Here is a 23,945-nt window from a genome sequence, read left to right as displayed (position 1 = left end):
GGCTAGTGTCCTTGAGATATTCCAACCACGGAATCAGCCCGTTTATGGAAACCAGGTCTGAGAGGTAGACGTGCTTATGGATCATGCTGTGCTTCAAGTATACTTGGATTGCTTTGTCATATTAAATTAGTTAACTTATGCCGTTTTTTACGTGCCAAAACCACGAATTATGAGGCACAGTGTAGTGAGGAACTGCGAAATAATTTGGACCACCTGTGGTTATTTAACCTGCACCTAAATCTAAGCACCCGTGTGTCTTCGCATTTCACCCCCATTGAAATGCGACCGCCGTGACCGGGATTTCATCCCGCGACCTCATTCTTAGCAGCCCAACTCCACAGCCCCGAAGCAACCACGGCGGGTCCTTGTTAATTTTGATGTTGCGGGGAAGAGTCGAAAGCATAGTGTCCGTCTCGACTGGAACGTTCACCACCGGTCTCCTTATACTACGCTGTCGTCGGTTGTACAACAAACGACGTATCTGCATGAAGGAGATCCGCGGGGAAATTAAACTCTCGGCCACCACATTCAACTAGGGCATATGGCCAGGCTTGGGCGGGTAAACGCAGCCTTCATGTTTTCGAGGGAGCCCTTGCACGCGTTGTAAACCACAAAAGTACTCGCGTCGGAGTCGGCGAAGCCCCGTTCCAACACTTTCACCCAGTCCTCGGAAATTAAACCACGTGGCACTTATGCAACACGCGGGAACACACGGACCAAGCGGTCGCAGAAGCCATCCTTTCCGCGTCGATCGGCCGTTCTGCCTTTGCCAGTTGGAACCGCGCTAGCTGTGCCGATGACACCATCCACAGCGCCGCCGCTCCCTTTTCTTTTCTAGGTCATCCATCATCCGCCGTGAAAACTGCGCCGCTGACCTCATTCTTGGCGCTGTGCCAACTGTTACCGCCGAGCTTCATACACCCGCATCGCGAATCTGCACAGTGGGGCGTACAAGCACATGCGTAATATTATACTGCTTTCATGCCTACGGAGAGACTGACGTGTAAGAAAATGGGCGCAAGTTGAACTCGTACTCTTTGTAGCTGTGTACGCACTTTTGCACCTACTTTTCTCTGCTATGGATCTCAACCAAGATGCCCAACAAAATCGTTTCATACTTCTTCGTTAGGATCGTTCCATAAAAAGAAGTGAACAATTGGTGTCGTCGCAGAGATACGCGCGGATGCCAAGATATAGCAAAGAAAGGAAACAAATTACGCCACATAAGAGAGCGTTCATGACTTCTCATCATGGCAACAGTGAGGTCGCGACATGCTTTGGGATTGACAGTCTTTTCGCAGTTTGACTCTATACAAATTGTAAGCAAACAAAAATAGCACCGGACGCGCTCTGATTGCATTGTCGCAGCTTCAGCCTAATGAGGGCTGACTGATAGAAGGAGGCTGCTTTGTTTTGTCTTGCGTATATTATATTTTGTAGCGCGGACTCTGTGTTGTACTGCTGCAGCGGACGCCTTCTTTGCTTTCGCAAAGTATCTTTTCACATTCCGTTCACAGGAAGGTCGCTGTGCCTACTGCGTACTTCTCGTGTTCGAGTTCTGGGCGCTGAACGTGATCCCAGCGCCCGTGGCGTCGTCGGTGCCCTTCGTGCTCCTCCCGCTTCTGGGTGTCATTGACCCAGACCTCGTGGCCGGACATTATATAAACGTGAGGTTAAAAAAAATTAAATTATGGGGTTTTACGTGCCAAAACCACTTTCTGATTATGAGGCACGTCGTAGTGGAGGACTCCGGAAATTTCGACCACCTGGGGTTCTTTAACGTGCACCTAAATCTAAGTACACGGATGTTTTCGCATTTCGCCCCCATCGAAATGCGGCCGCCGTGGCCGGGATTCGATCCCGCGACCTCGTGCTCAGCAGCCCAACACCATAGCCACTGAGCAACCACGGCGGGTAACATGAGTAGGTCGCGTTCTCAAAGCAAGTGCGTTTTGTCACTATGCAGTCCAGTGATGATGACCGTTAACCGCACAGTCTCGGAACGCGGCTTCAAAGCACTACGGGGGCTTCGCTGCAGTCGTTCAGAAAAATCTGCTCCTTTCGGACATTACCTTGAACTGCAACAGTAATTGTCGTTTATCTAAATGGGTGCACTTCCCTTTCGTTAACGATGCGCGCGTAATATTTTGGGTCACAAACGGCAAGCGTGTATCATTGTGACTCAACGTCCCTAACAGGAAAGCAGCGAGCGGTGAGTGTGAAGTAAAGGAGGTGCACACAATACCGACGACAATTTTCGTTGAAGGTTGCAGATCAGACACAGTACGTGTCTGTCTATTGAAATGAAGGCGAAGAACAGCTGTGCTGAAGCGGCGGCATTAAGAACGCATCGCACGCAGCAGATTGTCAAGGTCCGGGTTTGCTCTTGATGAAATGTTTGCATGTATGGCTGTCGTCCCTTTCACGCCTATATAAAGGGTGTCAACTATCTTTCACCAAGATTTAAAAAATATGCATACGTCCCGTAGCTGGACAGAACCAAGGTAACGTTGTTTGCCGTCGGTTGGAGAAACTCAGATTATTTTTGCCTTCCGCCTGTTTACATATTTAGCTTTAACTTATAATTAACCTTATCACATATTTCAGTTAGATCAAAAGTGCCAGTTAGAAAATTTTGGAGCAACATGAAAAACTCCCGATACAGCTTTTTTTTACTCGATACGTGCTACATAACATTGCTTTTTTGCGCATGAAAGAAGCCCGCACATACACGTAAAGTCCCTCGAGCCGCCAGTAGCTCGGCCGTTTTGAATGCCTTCGCGGGCTGCTTTGAAGCTCAGAAAAACACTCTTATTTAGCTCGTATTGAGCATCAGTAAGCTGTATCTGCAGTTTTTCATGTTGCTTTAGAATTTTCTCACCTAAACGTTTCATCTAAAGATAATGACAGAGAAGTTGATTAATTACGACCCGTTATCCTAGCAGTTATGTTTCGAACCCCTTTCCTAGGGTCAGGATTTCGATGCGATTGTGAAACTTGGGGAAGTATCACTGCCTACGCACATCTGAGAGTTTTCGCTCACATTCAGAACCATATTGTATCATTTTTTGATGCACTTACACTTATGCAACTCCTACTATGGTGTGGAGCACCTATTTGTAACACGTGTGTAATCTATGTCGCATAATGCAGTTGAACAAAGAAGCCCGCCACCTATATCGAGCGTTATCTGATACAAATGTTGTCCGCGAAATTGCGTTCCGCGATATCAACTTGAGAAGTGACCAACCTGGGGCCCTATAACGTAAAACTATTCCAATATGTTTTTATTCCCATCTTCTGACGTCAAATTTGCGTAACCACCGACGCAAGCATCGGGCAGTGACCCACAGGGTTTTCTGAACAGACCAATCAAATGCTCTCATCTTTTATAGGAAGTCACTTTTGTTTGCTTTCAAAACGGATAACATTGCCTACAGTGAGCGGCTTGTCTTACCTAATTGGCTGACAAGAGGCAAGGAGCATGCTCAAGTGGAGAGGGATTCGATGGGGCCAAGTCAGCACATTGAAAGTAGATAACCGGATGAAAAGGGTGGTGCCGGCGTCAGCAATCGGTCCGCTTTCCCTTAGTTAGCTTGCGCTGGCTCGTCGACAATCGCGGCGGCATGCAACGGAAGCTTAAGAATGACGCTAAAACAGATCCTCAGCAAGGAAGAGTGGGCAGAACGAGATCGTAAACCTGCCGAAAGTGCTTGAAAACGTTACACGGCCACGCAAGAAGTTTTATTACACGCAAATAAACTCATGCTCTCCAGCAGGTTTATATATCGTTACATCCGTACATAAATACATCCAAAGATTGGGTTCTGCATGAAATATTGTCGCTTTGGCGGCATCTTCACAACATGGTCTCCATACTTATACTTAACTGCAGTCCGACATTACGCCACGTAGCAAACCGGGCTAATAAAAGAAATTCTATTACGAGCTTTTTGTTTTCGTAGTCTTGTCAAATTGCTTCGCTTAAAGGGCCTCAAGTGAAGGAGTACGAGGGCAGGTACGGCCAGAGAGGGGTGCCTTTAAGATGCAGAAAAGAAAAGGTGCAGGAATTATTTAGGGATTGCGCATCTTCGGAGTGCTGGTTTTCTCCCGTGATCCTGCTCTCGCATGACAGCTAACGTGCGCAGTCCATAATAACATGTGGAATATTACATCTCAGGAATGACATATCGTCCACATTGTTTCATTCCGCCCTCATTCCGCTCAACGACACAACGAAACAACACGCCGGCTCTCTACAGATTGGTGATGATTTAGGAGCATTGAGTGACGTTGTCACTGGAATACTTGCAATTGAGTACATTGAGATACATCTTTGGTTTTTAAAGCACCATGTGCACATACCACTTTCGCTAACCCTCCCCGCCTCGGAAAAAGAAAGAAAAACAAGAAAAAGAGAGAAAATGAGAAAAGAAAAGGAAACATGTCACATCCACCCTTCCACTGTCAAAATTTGCCAAACATGATTTTTTTCACGTTAAAACGAAAAACGGGATAACTGAAAACAGAATATTGGCGGCCATAGGAAAAGAGCGCTTTCGAGGTCGCTGCTGCGTTATTAACCGCAGGAGACGATGCTGTTCATCGTGGGCGTGGTCCTGCTCGCGCTGGCCATGGAAGGGACCAACATATACAGCCGCGTGGCGCTCGCCATCCTGGGCGCGTGCGGCGCCGGCGTCAAGGCCGTCTTCACGGCGCTCATGGCGCTCGCGTTCTGCGCCACGCTGCTCTTCGAGAACGTCCTCTCGACGCTCATCGTGATGCCCGTCGTCGAGTGCACCATGGTGGAGATCGAGAACGACGCGCTCACCAGCACCACGCGCCGCCGCATGCTGCGCAGGGCCTCGGTCATGGCGCGCCTCACGAGCCAGCAGCAGCCCGAGCTGCCGGCGCTCGCGGCCTCGTCGCAGCACGTCGGCCCCGGGCCGATGACCCACATGTCGCGCCGCAGCAGTCGCGGCAGTCGCGACACCATGTGGACACCCGATTCGGGCCTGTCGTCCGCCTACGCCAGGGGAGCGTTGGGTGCGTTGGAACGGCGCGCAGAGAGAGAGAGAGAGAGAGCGAGGAACATTAAATATATAATATGCTAATACGCTATACTTCGGAGGCCAACAGCAGCGAAATTTTGGACTGTGTAAAAAGCTGAGTTTCAGGTCTTCTACAAAATTTTCGAGATTTTCGCACTCGAAGTACGAGTGAACGACTAACGAAACTCTCACAAAAAATAAAACAAGTAATAGATGGAAAGACCGCCATAACCGCACACCGAAAACGGCCCTGAGCTTGAAAGGTAGATGAGCGGCGCGTGTCCTCGGCATGACCTCCGACATAGTATATACTAAACTCAATTATAACATGTTTTGATAACGTAACTTGGGAAACGGGTTGCTGCGGAAGACAGAGACCAGGTAAAAAAAAAAGAAAAAGAAAAAGAACAAAGTTGGATGCTTTGGTGGTGACGACGATCATAGTTGCTGCACAGTCGGTTTCCGTGCAACGCCTACACGTGCACGCTTCATGACATAGCCACAGTGGCGTGAAGGGGTCGAGGTAACGTAGCTAGAAGATTGTCTGTAGCATTCGTGATCTGTTCATTCGTTCTCGTAACAGACTCGCTGAGCGAGGAAGCCGCAACCTTCCCAGGCGTCAAATATAAGGTTTCTGATAGGTACCAGGAGACAGACTGGTGCCAGCGCGCTTTTGTACGTATTGGAGTATACTGTGGTTTGGATCGACATCTTTCTGGAACAGCCAGCACACTTTGAAGACGCGTCTGACGAACAGCGTTGCCTCTGCCACAATGCTAAGCTCTCTGCTCTGACAACGTATGCAGTGCGGTTTCTTTCGCTTCTTTTCTATGTAATATGCAAGAAGATGTGCGTCGTTGCACAATTATATCGGACGTCAGCAGCGCGAGTGAGCCGCCATGGAAAGTTGGAAGTAAGACTACAAGTTGCGCGCTCGCAGTGTGCCAGATTTAGTCGTTTTTTTTTTATTCTTCGCTTAGTTACCGTATACTGTAATATAGTGAACAATTGTGGGAGATCTTGAATGAGTAAAGACAATGTAAATTAGCCTAAAGAGGTGCCATCTGCTGCCCGGTCTCCCCCATCGTAGGGCTATCCGGTTCAGTCAGCTCAACTAGCCAGGATCGGGTAACATTGCCACGAACTAACGGCGATGAAAATTGTGAATTAGCCCCGAAGCGAAGGCCGTAGGATAGCGCATGTCGCCTCTCTAGCACGGCCGTGGGCTTTCTTGCCTTTTCCCACGTGTTTAGCCTAGGAGCTTCCTATAGGAATGTGGCGGAGGTAAACAATTACTTAAGTTCGGGCAATCACACGCAATGCGTCTCTTTTTGCATAGCATTTATTCGGAAAGATGAAAAAAAAAACGTTCACGTAACGCAGACGGCAATAAGAAAGCTGGCTCTGCCATAATCTCTTGCGTTGCCGTTGTCTGCAGGTTGCCGCAAAAGGAGCAGCATTATAAGCCTGGAATTCGCCGCCAAGTTCGAGCAGGAGGCGCAGTGAGTGGCTTATTGCAGCGTGCGTTGTGTGCGAGGAAACCGGCAGGATTGCTACACATGTGCGGCGTGTTCGCTACTTTGTTCTTACTTTCCGCGGCGGTCGCCTGTAGTGTGAACGAGCTTCTTACACATGAAACCGACATGAGGGTGGTCGGAAGTCGGGCCGAGATCGCATTCGACAACTTTTACTCATTGTTCTTTTGTTGGCTACGATAAAATCATTGGGACCTGGAATATGGCGAGAACCTTTAAAGTATGGAATGCTCTTAGCTCCTGCTGTCGGCGGCCTTCAAGGAACCTTGAGCCAAAGGCCAAGGCTGTTTATTCGGTAACTCAGACGATAACGTCCCAATGTTCACAATATCCCTCAAGCTGTAACTTCTAGTACGCTGAAGCTTTATTTTTTTTCATTTCCAATATCGACGTTCAAAAGGAAGATACAGTGCACCATGCACTTTATTGTCATATTTTGGCGCTGGGTCTGGGTTGCCTGGGCTCTTTTCAACGCCAGCGGTCCGTGAGTTCAACGGCGCATGTTTTGCGCCACCTGCTTCGATAGATGGCGGCGGGCTCCGTCACTAGGCCGGCAGCGTCAGGCGCGTTGCGGATGGTTGTGAGTAATGGTCGTAATTCCTTCACCCAACATGCTTTGCCAGTAGCCATTTCATGCGTACATCTACTCTCGATTACGGGAGAGCCAGCAATTTTTATTTTAATGCAATACCGCGTGTCGCATAAAATTCGATGTCGGCGTTGCACGTCGTCTGGCACGAAGTCATTCCGAACCACAAGCACGCGTGTTACTGAACTAATTGAATTCCTCATAATAACATGCATCATAAAAATTGTAAAGCTCAACCTAACCACAACGTACACATATGATAGCGTCGGATTGTAATTTGAATATACCAGAAAACATAATTCTGTTAAGTGGAAACTGAAACATATACTCCGTTTGCAGCGTTGTTAGTATTCATAGAGCACTCAATTCCTTGCAACAACATCATGAAGATGGCACTCTCCTCCACGGCCCGCGCAAGAGGCCGCGTTTCTACGAGGAAGATCGCTTGCTCTCCTTCGTGCATAGCGCTAGCGTTTCTCACTAAACATTACGTTTACAGAAGCTGCAGTTGCCGGGAAGCGTGAGTAGTAGTCAGGGATTTTTGAATGCTATCGGCGTTCCAGTTTTAATTAGCGCCCTCCAATTTTTTTTCGCCACGTCACCGCTAGTTGGCCAGTCACCGTCATGCGATCGATTCGTGCCATATAGGTCCACGACCCGACATGGCGGACGAGCAGACGATGAGATTGCTCGCAAGCGCCGCGTCACGTTTGCCAGCGGGGAGATGTTTTGTATATTGTGTCGTTTGCGGCATCGAAACATTTTTTTTTTTACAATTCGAAATGGCTAAATGTAGTTCTCGGGGGCTGGGCTTTCAGGTTGCAAGGAACTAAGCGAAAGACATAGTCACGGAAAAGATTCTGTTTTGTGGACGGGAAAAAAAGAGAAAGAACACACAGAAGACCTGTGCCCGCTTGTAGAATCTTAACCAAATTTTCAGTGAAGATGCTTTCTGTGAATATCTGTAGTAATACTACACTAACTTCACTTTTCTCAAATTCGCGCTCAGTGTCATGTTTTGTTTCTCCAGGACACTGAGAAACATTGCGTATATTGGCTTCATAGCGCTCTGGAGCATTCTCATAAGTACTTTACTGCAAACGCCACTTTTAAACCACACAATTTAAACATTGCATACACACTACCTGTAACATAACAGTATTATCCCTATATATAAACAAGTTCCGGATAGTTCACCGACGACGCCGGCGAAAAGTGCTACAAGCCTTTTATTACCCATGGTATCAGGCAGAAATTGCGAGTTCAGTAACTACCTGCAAAACACATAATTAACCGAGAAACCTTACGAACATACTCTAACTGTGTCACCCATTTCAAGCGCCTGCGAAATCTGTACCAGCTGCAGCTTTCTTAGACACTGAGAAACAATTGATATAACGCATTCGAGAATTCTGTGCATAGCAAATTTAAACTCAGTGGCGCCTTGAATTCCTTGTGAGCGCTCGGTCAAATTTCTACGCCAATCTCAAAACAAGCTTTTGACGCGGTACGCGGCCGTCCTCTACCCCGCAACACGCGATTCTAGTCAAAATTAAATCTTGGTACCCCATTTCACTCTCACCTTACTAGACAATGTACCTCAGATAAGGAACCTAAAAAGGGAGAAAACGATCATTTATTAAGCTTTTACAGACCCCTAGTCGAATAGCCCGCTTAGAACTTTCAGTGCACATCACACATGACGCGGCCCACATGCCTTCCAGTTAAAATCTTAGGCCTATTCAACGCACTCTTGGAATCCGTGTGGAGCGAAGCTTTCGTGTAACGAATAATCGAGTGCTTTCAATTTGACCATTTCATTCTCGCGTCGTGTGTTCTTGCGCACTCGTGCTATATACGAAATGGGTCTTATGCGGCGATCAGCTCAAAGCTAGGTTGCGCTGGCACAACAGTAGTGTACGCGCGATGATGACCCAATGGTTAGAGCATTTGGCTGCCGAGCTGGGGGACCGCAGTTCGATCGGGCACGTAATTCAACTTTTTCTTTAAGTATCAGCGATATGGCAAAACAGTAGCCACAATCCGAAGAGTTCGGGAGGTGTGGCAAAAGAAAGCCTAGCTTCAATATTACAGCCAGATTTGGTCCTGCAAGGTTAGTTTGTCCTCATTTCATGTAACGTCTCTTAACAGGCAGAGAACGAGTATTAAGCAATCTTCATTTCACCTCATAGTTGACCCACACACTCCCCACCTATATATGCCCACACTACGATCAATGCGCAACGATTTACCAAATGGTATGGGCTTGTGCAAGCACACCGCACCTCGCACCCATAGTACACCCCACCACACGGAAATGGTGAAGCAGCGCTGTCCATCTCCGACTCGACGGACCACCTCAACCTGGTCAACCGAGCGTGAAGGGCAGCTAAGGGAGCTAGCTGGTCTCCTGCTTTGAGGGGACCACCCACTGCAGAGCGGAGGAGCATCTTACGCTCGTGTGTTCTTTTGCATAAAGTTTATTCTCTCTCTCTCCCTCAATCTTTGCCCACCCATCGCCCCAAATATGTATCTCCCTCTTTTCCCATGCTAATTTAATAGAACACTGAAGAGGAATATCAGGGCAGTTTAGACCGAGGATGTATTCTTTGAAAACTCTATCGTTATTTTAACGATAACAGGTTACATATAAGAATACAAAGTAAAGGTCATAGTTCCCTTTTATTTAGACTGCGCCGGCACTCCAAAGTCTTTACGTCAGTGTGACTTCACTTATACGAAAGTATTATTTCATATTTGGGCCCCGCTTGCTCGGCAAGAGTTCGCGAAACTTGCCATGTTCCGCCCTTAGCACCTTTAGACCACCTTTAGTCAATTTTTACCGTTAGGGAATTAACTAGGCCCTAGCAGATGCCATCAGAAGCCATGACGTCATCGCGACCTGGTGCGGAAACTTCAAGGCGGCCTCGCCATTCGTCTTCCCTTTTTGCGGCTTATGTGGCTCCAAGCGTCTTCTCACGTTAAGCTTGATTATTTCGTATTGCAGAAGGATAATTTACACTAATACAGGAGAAATCATATTTCTCTTTGGCGTCCCTTTACATTCGGTGTATACGTTCTTTCGCTGACACTGAGAGAACACAGAAAACGTTTCCGAGCTTTTTTGAATGCGCTAACAGCTTCGCAGTAGAAGGGCCATTAAGGTTCGTTCGATATTAACAGGAAGACGGGTAAGCGGGAAATGTGAAGAGATCGATGAAACAACGAAAAAAATAGTTCCATTGCTGCGTGTACTTGTTCCCTTGTATTCGAAAAAAATGCACAATAGGGAACACATCAAGGTTTTTGCTCCTAGGCAAACGGCCGCCATAGTCACGCGGAGTTTCAGGCGCCGGTGCGCACCCATTATAACCGCAGGAAATACCTGCTGATCCGACGAGTCCTGCTCCTGTCCGTCGCCTACTCCGCAACTCTTGGCGCCATCGGCTCGGTCTTTGGCAACCCGGCGTCTCGGGTCCTGCGTATGGTGCTTGAAGAGTAAGAGATCGGCGCCCACGGCTGGCACTTTGTATTAGTTTTTTTTTCTCGTTTGTAATATGTTGGCTAACGTAACACAAAGACAGGAATGAGTGAAGAAGAACGAAATGCTGAGAAAGTAAAAAAAAAAAACACGGGATATGCAGGTTTCTTTATTTCCATTACATCCTATTACAATTATTTGATTGTTTAGTTTGCATGTACCCCTGAAAGAGCAAACTTAACTGTGGAGTACACTCTTGTGTAAAGCACTGAAATATATCCCCCCCCCCCCCACTCCCTTCCCATGGGCTCGTTTAACGTGAACAGAAAGAACGCCATAGCTAACACCTGTAAGGAGCTTAGTATGTTCCAGTCTGCGAACACTGGCTTTGATGAGACTCTGCGGTGACATAATGGCACCAGAGATCCCTCTCCTCTGGGGTTATTGCGGCCTAGAAAAAAAAAAGAATCAAACCTTATCTCATGCCTAAAAAAATGCGCCCAATGCCTGTTCCAGCTTTTTCTTCCTTTCGTTGGCAGGCGGTACTCGTACGACCGGCTTACCATGATGTCGTGGCTCGTCATCTGCCTGCCTATCTCGGCCGCCGGCATCCTGGCCTGCTGGATGGTCGTGTTTGTGGTCTTCCTCAAGGAATAGTGAGGGCGTTTGGTTTTATTTTAGTAACAACTGTACTCGCTGAAAACCTACGAATGCAGTACAAGGTCCGCTTTGGAAGGATCGCTACGTCTGCTGTTCATGTATGGATCTACGTTCTAAGTCGTAGTTCCCGAGAACCAGCTATATGAAATGCGTTCGCCACCAAAGTGACGTAAAATCATGCGAGCTCAATTAGCTGGGACATTTATACCAGTTGCCGGAGTTGGACAGCGGTGTATTTCACTGCATCCTTCGCTTTCACCGATTAAATAGTTCCTCCTAAGGCTGCAAGAAAGCCTACATACAAGGGTGCCCGATTAATTTCTCGTTTAATTTACGCATACTGCACGGAAGTGTAGACAAACTTGAGATCACCACGTTACAAGGATGCTGATGTGCTCTCCACACTTAGAGCGTAGGAAAAAGAAACAAAAGAAAAATAAGCCGGCAGCAAAAACTAAAGATGAAGGTGAAAATCATCGGAGCTTTTTAATTAAACCTGCTTTATTTCTCGCGTGGAGAGGACGCATGCAGCCTTCCGCGCTTCTTCCTCGCATTTCTGCACCTCCTATCTATTTGGGTTCGTCGTCTGCGCCCCTCAGTGATACATATTGTTCTCTCCTCTTTCTCCTCTTTTTACTTGAGAGAGAGAGAGAGATAGAGCTATTCTTAGAGAGAGAAAATGAAAGCCTGGGATGACCGCACCGCAACTGTGTAGCGCGTCGCTGCCACCTGAACGACGGCCTCCTACAACATAGAGGAACGACCAGGAGGGAGGGAAGGAGGACAGAGATAAGAAGTAAGATAGTGTTCGGAGCTGATAGCTCTGCTGGCATAAGGTGCTCTGCGAATGCTAGACGCACCCCGAACACGTGGTTCCTCCTCCGCCATTTAGTCTTCTCGTTCTCGTTGCATCTTACTGTGTTAGATCGCTATACGCCAACCTGGAGAGCTCGTAGTAGCGTTAAAAAATGCTATCGCTTTAAAAAATGCATCACGCTCTGGTGAACACAGGGGGCGTATTCCGGAACGGTCACTATCGGTGATTCCACTTTCAGTATGCACTGCTTGACTCATTGAGCAAAACCGGTGGAGCTGATTCGCTGGTCGAGCAATAACGCTCGAGTCATCCAACGTGCCGTGTAGCATGTCACGCGAAAGCGATAGCTACGCCGACAGTTACCGCCAGAGAATATGCCCCTGTGCTATGTGGACCACGGGCGTTCTAACGTAAACCCCCATTGCAAACTTTTCTATTCCAATTCTGCAATCAGCCCTCCGGGATCGGTCAAAAACTTTTTTGGACCACCCGCACTTCGCCTTTCTGTCACGCAACGCCACGAAAACCGCGATAGCTCCCCATCTGATATGACGTGTACACACTGAGTATGCATGATGGGACCGAACAAACGAAAAAGTTATTCCTGATTCGACGCCTTATTCACCATTAGCCCTCGGCTATTCGTCAAAAGCTTTCGCGCTGCACGCACTTAACCTGCCTGTCACGCGACGTCACAAAACCGCGAAAGCTCACCGCATGAAATTGATGTGTACGCGTAAAAGATGCATTAATATGCCGAACAAAACTGAATTTCCTTTTGAATAGCCGCAGGCTGCCATGTTCCTAAAGGAATAAAAGATGGCTGCCGCTGATCGCTCAGGCACTGGCTGGTCGCACCTGCAGGAGAGCTTGGGTTTATTTGCATACAATAAAGCTTTTTGCGTGGCAGTGTAATGTTTTTGATCGATTTTAGCTTGAATCTTAATCCTTCCCTTGCATGCGGCCACGATTTTGGACCAGCAATCGCACGCTAAGTAAGGGAAAGTGGACAAATCGCAGACGCCGGGAACACCCTCTTGACCCGGTTGTCGATTTTCAGTGCACTGGCTCGGCCCCATCGAATCCCTCTCCAATTGAGCGTGCTCCTCGCCTCTTTTCAGCCAGTTAGATAAGACAAGCCCCTCACTGTTGGCAATATTATTCGCTTTTAAAGGAAACAAAAGTTACCTCCTATAAATGAGGAGAGCGTTTGATTGGACTGTCCAGGCTACCCTGTGGGTCATCGCCCTATGATTGCGTCTGCGGTTACCCAAATCTGACGTCAGGAGAGTGGAATAAGAACATATTACATTAGTGTTACGTTACAGCGCCCCAGGGGCGCTAAAGAAGTAACGCCATATTCCAATCTGTTTCTTTCCCCCTTTTGCCACTAGCCCTTCACGATTGGTCAACATATTTTCAGGCTACCCCTACAGTTCGCCTGTCAGTCGAGCGATGCCACGAAAACTGCGATGACTGATATGATCTGATACAACTTGTGCACACTGATTATGCATGATTAGGCCGAAGAAAAGAAAACAAATCTTTACACGATTCCCTACGCTTTTTTCGCCACGAGCCCTCCGTGCACTACTGGTAAAAAATTTTCGGGCTGCGCCTACTTCACCTGTCTGTAAGCGCTGCCACAATACCGCGAAAACTCACTCCAAGGTTACAAGTGCCCACTGAAGATGTATTAATATGCCAACGAAAACCGAATTTTTTGGAATAGCCAGAAACTTCCCCATTCTGAAAATGAAAAGAATAAACGGCTGCCAACCCGTTGCATCGCTCTGACATTGGTTACTCGGAGCTGCCGGGGAGAATAGACTTCTCTGTACATAATATATTTTCTTTGGGGGCAGTACAACGCTGTCGAGCCATTTCGGCACATATTCAACAGCGCTATGCCAACTCTTCTTCGCTGAGGATGCGTTTTGCATTGTTTTTTTCTTCCGTTGCACACCGCAGCAATTTTCGGCAATGGGAAGCGGACCGATCGCCGACGCCGGCACCTCCCTCCTCATCCTGTTATCTACTTTCCCTGTGCTAGCTCGGACCAAACCTGTTTCACTTGAGCGGGCTCTTCGCCTTTTACGTAATTACGTAACCAATTACGTAACCAATTACGTAAGAAAAACCTGTCAGGGTCGACAACGCTGTTTGCTTTCAAAGCAAAAAAGAAGTGACCTCCTATAAAGAAGGAAAACGTTTGATTGGGCTGTTCCAACAACGCTGCGGGTAACCGCCCGACGTTGTGTCCGCTGTACCGTAAATGCGACGTCAGGATGCTGGATTAATGTCAGAATGGAATAGTTTTAATTAGACGAGCCCAGCGTAGACGCTATTCCGATGGCCGTTTTGAAGCGGAGGTGCATTCGGTCATACACCTCTGGGCTTTGGCAAGAGTACATGTCTTGCCTAATAGACAACTTATATAGTACACTGAATGTTGGTTGAGAAAATAGTACCGGTAAGCGCATTTCTGCTTTTTTAATCAAATAATATACCCGCCGTGGTTGCTCACTGGCTATGGTGTTGGGCTGCTGAGCACCAGGTCGCGGGATGGAATCCCGGCCACCGTGGCCGCATTTAGATGGGGGCGATATGCGAAATCATCCCGACCCCAGGTGGTCAAAATTTGCGGACTCCTCCACTACGGCTTGCGTGCCTCATAATCAGAAAGCGGTTTTGGCACGTAAAACCCCATAATGAATAATTCAAACAATACTTCACGAATTAAAACCTGCCCACGTAATGTCAGCTGATGAGTACCTCGCAAAATCCACTGGCCTCTCGGCGCAATGGCGTACTGTAATCAAAGCCTTCTTTGAACTCTTTTTCATTATAAATACTTTGGTTACCCCATTTGCAGTAAAACGGGTATGCGACAATGTATGCTTTGGCTTATGTAGCCTGCAATTTGGGCATACAAAGTAGTGGCAGTCAGCTTACCTCTGTTTTGCGTAATAACTGACGACGTACGTTCTTTACATATAACGGCATCATATAGCTATTTCAAGATGGCGTATGTCTCGTCCTTGAAAAGTGCGTGATGTTCAACGGTTTTTTTTCTTAAGTACTAGTTTATTATTAGGGCGCTGGGAATGTGACGATTGGTAAATCCTACGGCCTGGTATGTACCACTGTGACCCGAAGTACTTATATAGGGTGTCCCATCTATACTGCGCCAAGTTTTTTTTCCAAAAAAAAGGAAAAAAAAAGACCGCATGCCTTTGTCAAGAATGGACGGTTTGCAAAATAGTGAGCGCCACCTGGCGCACAAGAGGCAAAGCTGCAGTGCTCTGCGTGCGAGAGTATGTGGTTAGAGAGCGAGTTTCGTTTCTCGGCTGCTGCCTGGCCTCTGCCGCGGCAACCGTGTGTGTTCATGACGTCAAAAATAATTGAAGACGCCGTCACTCCGTTCCAGTTTTCGTGCATGACATAGACCTCCGACTTCTCGAAGCGTACCACACAAACTGATCGCGTGTGGAAATATCTGCTTTTTATAACTGCCACTATTCACCAGGCTCATCGAGGCTCGGCACTGAATGACAATTACGTTAAAGATATCGTATATTTGGGGCTGCTGATGCCAGCACGGGACTGACGCGTGCGAAATACACTCCTTCAACAAAGAGCAGAGTGCGCGTCGTCAAAACACGCTGCCGACGTGTCGCCGAGTGTCCACATTTGGTTTCGCAGACTGGCCGCGCGCAGCGACCACCGCGCAAGGCGGCTAGCCTTATTTGCTCTTTGCTGCCGACAGAGTATAGAGAACGAACTCTGCGTTCATTTAACCGCGACATAATCGTCCAGACGCTAAAATACTCATGAAAATAAACACTTTATGGCCCGCTCTGTTTTCATTACAAGCGCCGTCGGCTGCTGCTTCGACAACCGGGAGCTAGGCCTGCCGGCTCGAGCGTTCGGCGGCTGCCGACAAAGTCAGCGCGCCGAGTGGGATGTTCCGCTTAGGAGAGTTTATCCTACTAATATGGCCCATCTGGAACAAAGCAAAGCTTCACGGAGCTGTTTGACTTGTTACGATGGTCCTTTTTTCGCGCACGGCAAATACGAGAATGTCTCAAACGACGCGCCGTTCTCTCGACGCACTAATTGCCATCGATGAACACGGTAGGCCTCGCTCGCTGGCCATGGGTGTCGCCGGTTACGAAGAAGCTTCTGCTAGGAAGTGAACGCATAGTTTTTTTGCTAGCTCTTTACCTCATGCATCAGTATTAAAAGGCTAAATAGGAAATACATTTGCCTATCTGTACACCGTCGGCAGAAAAGAGCAAACCAGCCGAACTCCGTCGCGGTGGTCGCTCCGCGCTGCCCGTCGGTCACACCAACTGCCCTCGAATGGTGTGTTTCGATCACTTCAGTGGCGTAGTACTAGGCGCTGATTGTCATATGAGGCGCACTTTCGACGTCACTTTATAATATTTAGTATAATAACATGTCAGCGACAACTAAGTGACACCACGGCGCGTTCGCAAGCGCTGTCCGTCTCCGTCCATCTTGAACTTTCCCTATTCCGGCAAAATGCGGCTGCGTTTAAAGGGAAGCTGAAAGGTTTTCCAGAAAAAATGAGTGAACATCTGTACATAATGGTTTTCAACCCTCCGAATTCGAATATCGTATCCAAATTGAGCGAAAGAAAGCGCAAATATATTTTATTTTGACGAAAAGTGCAGCAGCGGACACGCCCAGCTCGTGCGTCTCGTTTCTGCCTGTGACGTCAACTCTGCGTCGTGACGTCAACTCTGCCGCTGCCGACCGCTGCCGCTACACATGAAGCGCGGTGCCAGGTAGTTTGGTGCTGTTTTCTGAGACGGTAATGGAAAATTTAGAGAGACTGCGTCTTTCTGAGGAGTTCGGCGTTACTCCCTACATGTACGAGCCGATTGCGAAGAGCCGGCCTCTCGAAGAAGCAAACGATGCTGGTGCGAGCAGTGCTTTAGACGCGAACGAAAGCAAAGCCTTGTGATCTCCTCGTGTTGGAAATGCTCTTTAGTGAGTGTGTTTTTTCCAAAGCGATCTAGTGATCTCGGCGATCTTTCGGTGATCTAGTGAGCTAGTTTCCGGTCAAACAACTGTAGTGTTGTGTTCCTGCATGCCTCCTCGTGGAACGTAAGCGGGGATGCGATCGTCGGCATTTGTGCGCTGTCCAAAGCTGTCGGCAATCTACAAAGACGGTTTAAACGCGCGAAAAGCTTCCCGGTTCATGCGGTACGTGTAGCGACCTTCATCTGTTGACTACCACTCACGTTGACTACCACTCACGTTGATTACCACTCACGTTGACTACCACGCACGTTGACTACCACTCTACATACACGCAGACGCACCAACAAAGGAATGCAGGGTCGATCGAAGCAGATACACGATGGCACGCACGCAGAAACAAGCGCGGTCAGGCACGGTCGCGGACGCTGCGAAGGAACGAAGCAGAGTTGACGTCACAACACCGCGGTTTCCGGTCTCCGCTCCGCTCGCTCACTCAAAGGGGGGCGGAGCTACAGCGCAATTTCAACCGACGATTACGTCGCTCCTAATTGAAAAAAAAAAACCCAAATTTTACCGACATGGTTTATAAGGTTCCCGCATCCGTATATGAGCGTCTTATTGAATTCGACAGACTCTTCAGCTTCCCTTTAAGGGTATCTCGAAGCTTGCAGGCCGAAATAACTTCGCAGCTCTGGTATATGACAATTCAGCAGCAGATAATAGCGCGATGAGAACCGGCTCTGCGAGGAGCGAGCAAGTTGTGTGCTGTGATGGCATCTCCGGCCGTCGCTTATCCATGCTGCTTTCCTCGCCGTATAACTCTTCTCGGACGGAAACCGAAATAAACTCGTGCTCTGTTTGCTAGTGAAACACTTTGTGCACAATACGCAACACAACGAGCCGTCCTTTTCACGAAAATACCGCGATCAAAACCACCATAAACCGTCGTTTCAAGGCGCGCTATAGCTGCGTTGGTTGTTCGTCTGCTTCTCGTACCTAACCATGTAGATGGCGCTCGTGACAGCCGTGTTCGCGCATGCGCAACAGTATTTTTGCAAACCGTCAATTGGTGGTGGGGCAATTCGCACTCTCCGAACCGGAGGGGATGGGGCGACAACAAACCCACCCCGCGTGCGTTTAGTGAAGGTTCGACTGCTGACCGGCGATAAGGTCCACGCCTGATCGACCGTGAACCAGAGGCATGAGACGGGAGGCGACGTCGTACAACACACATTCAATTTAATGAAATAAAATCATGCGCGAGACATAATGAAAGGAAAAGAACATACAACTTCCAGTAGTGGGTCCTAGCTCGCGGAGAGCGTGCGGGTCACACAACACACGCCCTGACGCCACTCGCGCGACACTAAGCCCACCACGTGGGAACCATTAACACTCGCGAAATACAAATGAAATACGCGACACAAATGAAAAATACACGCGACAATAAATACGGCAAACACTACACTAACAGAACATATAAGAATCAACACTCGATGGCTAAATAAACGAAAGATTAAACGCGATTGAGAAAATACAGTCCGGCGGAAAGTTTGAGAGCGGCCTGGAACACGAGGCTTATCTGGGGCGTGCTTGCCGAGGTCCCGATCTGAAGAGTGTCGGGCTGCTGCAACCTCGCTGCCGAAGATCCTGACGGACTTGCACCGTCTGTCGCTCGTCCGGCGAAGGCTTCGGCCTGGAGATCTCAGCCTGCCGACCACGTCTTCAGCTGTCCCCCGGTGCACGACCTCGTTCCTTCGTCCTCCAAGCTGCTCTGCCGCTCGCCGAGCCACCGCGTCCCTCCGCCGCGCTCAGGCGACACCCATGACCAAACCGGTCTGGCGAGCTCGGGACAATGGGAAGCGCTCTTCCCCATCGCCGTGCAAGCGGCGTTGTGCTGCTGCGGCAATGGCGGCCATCTTGAGACGGGCGCGGGCATGCAACTCTGTGACAGCCTTCTATGCGGATGAAACTCATTGCATGTCGTTAGCAGGCAACCTGAAGAAGCATCTAGATTATTTTGGCGCTTTTTTATTAATTTGTAAAGACTAATAATTAACCTATTCGTTACTGTATGTACGACAGACATATCAACATTAGGCACTGCGGCAACTTCTAAAACACCAATTTCAATTGTTTACAACACGCTATATTTTGCGCAGCTCTTCTTGCCGTGTGATAAAGACAGCCAACTAAACATAACGACATACCACGTGACAAGCTCTACAATCGGAAGAAAGAGCCTTCTGTTGTTTCATCGAAATAGAACGCTGCCGTTTTTTTCTATTTTTTAACTACTTGGTGCATGCTATCGGGGACACATGGCAAGGAAGCATGCCCTAAGTATATTGAAGAGCATGTCGTAGAGCTCGTACATATCTGTGCCCGTAAACCCCTCAAAGCAGTTCTTCCCGCGATGAGCATCATTGATCACCTTCGGCCTGATAAAATATCTGCATAGATGTCTGACACTGCTTCTCCCGATATGAAGTTCGATTTTAGGGGTAGCTTGTGAACAAGGCACTGCGTAAGCACAGATATTGCATGGCATGGTGGGGTGCATTATACATAAACATTTTATGTGATTACGCGCTGCAGAATATGAAGAACTTAAAGTTATACAGATCGCATTTAGTTGCAAGGTTTATTTAGGCAATACTAGGAGAGTGATCGCAAACTTCAAAAAAGAAAAAGAAATCGAGAAGCGGACATGGAGAAAGCCACAGGAAGGCGGCTGGAGTCCAGCCGCCTTCCTGTAATTTTGTCTTGGTCTGCCTCTCGATTTTTTCCCTTTTTCAAGCTTACTGTCATTCTCCTAGTATAACCATGTACCAACCAGCCCAATGAGCCACGCTTACGAATTTATTTAGGCGCTTTATGAAAGCTTCACTTCGCATAGATTCAAACAGGGGTGGTGATTCTTCAACATTTCTTTTTATGCTCCTTTTTAAAGATACCTCTGCAATTTTTTCTGCGTTTTTTCTGCATAACTGGTATAGCTGCTTCACATGGCTAGTTGGAAAGCGCGAATGCTGACTTGAGTGCGAAAAAAAAAACAGTTTTAGTTGGACGCATGAAGTCTGATTTTCCGCAAAAAGAACTCTTTTAATTGCATCAGCAAATGTGTCCGGTTTAGACGCGTTTGCCTCTTGTCGCTGTTACGGAATGCAGCCACCGCGCCAGAGATTCAAGCCTGTGATCTCGCGCTGAATATAAGAGCAGTAGAAGGATATACATAGATAGCCCGCGCAGAAAGGGTCATTATGGCGAAACAACGCAGGCGACGGGACAACTTAAAGAGGGACAGGACAGTCAGTCCTGCAAAGCATTCGTCTCACAGTGCAGTACTTATTGGAATGATGATGATGATGATGATGATGACGACGACGATGATGATGATGATGACGACGAGCTGACTCTTGCTATTGTGACAAAACGACTGAAGCAATGAAGTTGAAGTTTTCACAGAATGCTAAGCTGGCCTTACGGCTGCGTTCGCCAGGCTTATGAGAAAATCGTTCCTACCACGATTTAGTTACTTTAGATAGATGTTTATGAGAAAATGTCGCTGTCCACGCTTTTATTTTTCTTTTCCCGCAGCGACTGCGAAGAGGACGACGAGACGAAGGAAAGCATAGCGAAGATCCTGGAAGAAAAATACCGCGCTCTCGGGAGATTCAGGTATGAAACTCGGTGCGGCACCTGTGTTGCAAAACAATGTCGTTCTGAAGCTTTGCGACTCTGCACTACCAGGCAGTGAAGATAAACTGCGGAGGTCGACCTGACCACGTTTTCGATTAGGAACAGCCGAGTGCGCGTCTCGCAGGGCCCATTTTCGACGAACTTCCTCTACGCCTGACGTGCCACAGCCTCAAAAATCCTGCCACCGTCCAAACATGTATTCAGTCGGGACGTCGCATAGAAGGCGTCACGTTAGTTCTGCGGTAGGCGCGTGACACTTTCCCGCAGGGATACGTCGTCAGAATGTCTTCTCTAGACCCATTTAGTGTCGATGTTCATACATGGCAGACAGTTCCGAGTACATGGCTGGGAGCTTATCGCGCTCGTTAAAACAAAGTGTACAATCATAGCTTTCTGGTTGTCAAAGTCAGTCATTTTAGCGCACACCAAAGAGGATGAAGGTGAAAGCCCGCGCGCACGAGACATTGATTCCATTTCTTTACATATTCATTCTTATGCGTTGTTACTACCTATTACTTGTTTTCTGCCACCGAAGGTCACGGGTTCGAGTGCCTTATTTGCCGCTTCTTAATTATAGCGTATCTCAATAACCTTAACCATAATTAACACCGAAGGTGTCGGGTTCAACTCCAAATAAAGGTTGTGGGCACGAGTGCCTTAACTTAGAGAACATGAGCGATCCATACCAACAGGCACAGGTTCCCATTTGACTCAGCATTGTAAAATATGCAAGTGCAAACCCATGTTTTGTGATACCATGATTTTGAAGAGCCGTGACACCACCGCCCGAGAGTTATCGGAAGCATTTTTCATTCAGTCATTGCCCAGTCAAAAATTCCATCAAGCTACTGGCTTACATGTCTGATGGCTATACGTAATTTCGGACCTTGAAGGTCTACCAGTCTGATGGTCCACCGGTCTGATGGTCTACCGGTCTGATGGTCTACCAGTCTGATGGTCTACCAGTCTGATGGTCTACCAGTCTGATGGTCTACCAGTCTGATGGGCTACCAGTCTATTGGTCTCTACCAGTCTACTGGTCTACCAATCTATCGGTCCCTATTAGTTTGTCCATTAATGGCACAAATGCATGATTGCATCAATTTTAAGACATATTGGCACAGCTAGTCCTACGCAGGCTGAAGGAATAACATTCTTGTTGTGCGTCTCATCCACCCAGGCAGCACACCAGCATTGGTCCAACCATGGCCCAATGCTGGCAGAAATTGGTACCAATGTTTGACCAATGTTGGCATATTGGCAAAGTGCAACCCAATTCAATGCTGGCCCAGCGTTAAAGCCAAGATTGGACCAATGTTATGCCAATGCAGCTGCCATCGTAGGACCAGCGTTAAAGTCAAGATTGGGCCAATGTTATGCCAATGCAGCAGCCATCGTGCTGCCAGCGTAGTACCAGTGTTGAGCCATATCGTTGCCATTCTTAATGCCAGCTTTGAGCCAATGCCCTTTGCATGACGAATATTCTAGATATGCTGGCTTTAGAGCACGCACATATTTTTACCGCAAACATTTTGCTAGCGGCATTTTTTGTAGCAATTGTCCCCTTTCCGTCTTCCTCAATAGTAGCTAGGAAAGCTCGACAAAAAGATGTCAAGAAGCAGAAGTCATGTATGATTGCAAATAATAATAAAAGAATACTGAAATTGACGTTTATGACAGTTTATTTGCGAATAAATTTTCACAAACAGGCATTCTTCGTGGACCTAGATGGGTGACGCTCGGTTATCTTCAAACGGTTTATTTACAGGCACTGCCCTCAGGATAGGAATTGGGCAAGGTGCCGAGGACGGTGGGCTGGCCAGGGGTTTCAGGGCAGGGAGCTGACGTCGGTAGGCAGGTTTGTCAGTGCTTGGATGACAGCGGGCTTATCAGGCCCCCGAGGACCACGATAACGCGGTGGTTTCGTTGATATTGCTACCATATCCCATAGCGACTTCACCATTACTTGGAGGCAATGTTTGCACTGTAAAATGAAAAGGAACATTGTCAGAGATGTTGGTATGACAAATGTATGTGGGAGAGTTTTCATTTGAAAAATCACCATACTGCCACAATATTATAAGTCTGAGCAGAGAGTTCGAAGGGGTGAATCAAGAAACTTTCTTGCAAGAGATTTGTCAGGTAACACTTCTTGATATTTCGACATATATGGCATACCTTGTACAAGGTCTAACGTAATATTTAGAACAGACATAAAATGCGCAGGATCCGTCCGCTTTGTTTACAGCTCACACCTAGTCAGCGTAACACTTTAAAATTAAAAATTGCAGCAAAACCTGCTGCAGCACAAAAAGCCTAGTTTCAGACTGTGTAGACACAATGCGGCCTTCGTGCGAAATGTTTAATGTGGAAATCGAGAAGTCCCGTCAAGAAACACTAGTAAAAGAAGCATTTGTTATACGAAAAGAAAGAAATACTGTCAGCTGGAAATGATGCTTGACCTATACCAGTAAGAAGAAGCGCGGTTCCTCGGTATCACTAGCAGGATCAGGCCGCACGCGTGGTTTGATAAAATCATAGTCCTGGAATTTGGGTGAAATTCACAGAGGTTTACACGTGGTTCTACTCCAGGCACTATTCAAAGACTGCAAATAAAAAGAGCTATTTAATTACAGGCACTCTACATTAGCCAGGCCTGTTTCAGTAATATATATCCCGCGTGATATTGCTTGGGTGATATAGCTTGGGTGATATTGCTTCTGATAAAACTTATAACATGCGCAAAACAAATGCACTCACCATTGTATGATCCATGCTTCTTTGTATCCGAGTTCATCCCACATCGAAGACGGTGGCCACGAGCGCCGACTTTTTTTCTAATTGTTGTTTCGCCTATATTAATTCTAACACTCACAAAAATTCGTGGCCATATTGCTGCGTATTTCAATATGCAGGCGTGTCAGTAGGAATGACGAGCGCAAGCGAGCATTTTTCACGAGAGGAGTGCGCTGGCAAGAACGGACGGCAAGCACTCGGGCGGTGTTGCACCCAGTCGGCGTGCTAGCGACGCATAGAAGGAAAGAGCGAAAGGAAAGGGTGAACGAAGAATGCGGCGTAAACGCCACTTTCCCCCGCT

General features: G+C 47.6%; 1 protein-coding gene across 9 annotated transcripts in view; it reads left to right on the top strand.

Moving 5' to 3' along the window:
• The window catches only part of LOC135910755 (sodium-dependent low-affinity dicarboxylate transporter 1-like), a 61,476-nt gene that overhangs the window by 2,589 nt on the left and 34,942 nt on the right, over positions 1 to 23,945 (top strand). For 4 of the 9 annotated variants that reach the window (XM_070533932.1, XM_070533930.1, XM_070533929.1 and 1 more), the window contains exons 3-9: positions 1,494 to 1,667; positions 4,590 to 5,046; positions 6,490 to 6,553; positions 10,554 to 10,673; positions 11,196 to 11,312; positions 20,747 to 20,827; positions 22,617 to 22,706. In XM_070533932.1, the coding sequence (XP_070390033.1) occupies positions 1,494 to 1,667; positions 4,590 to 5,046; positions 6,490 to 6,553; positions 10,554 to 10,673; positions 11,196 to 11,312; positions 20,747 to 20,827; positions 22,617 to 22,706 (1,103 nt within the window). The remainder of the gene's footprint in view (positions 1 to 1,493; positions 1,668 to 4,589; positions 5,047 to 6,489; positions 6,554 to 10,553; positions 10,674 to 11,195; positions 11,313 to 20,746; positions 20,828 to 22,616; positions 22,707 to 23,945) is intronic. The other 5 variants (XM_065442840.1, XM_065442843.1, XM_070533931.1 and 2 more) reach the window with 5 other exon arrangements.

Source organism: Dermacentor albipictus, chromosome 2 (genome assembly GCF_038994185.2).
Source record: "Dermacentor albipictus isolate Rhodes 1998 colony chromosome 2, USDA_Dalb.pri_finalv2, whole genome shotgun sequence".
Classification (NCBI taxonomy): Eukaryota; Metazoa; Arthropoda; class Arachnida; order Ixodida; family Ixodidae; genus Dermacentor; species Dermacentor albipictus.
This window is presented reverse-complemented; position numbering and strand designations above follow the sequence as displayed.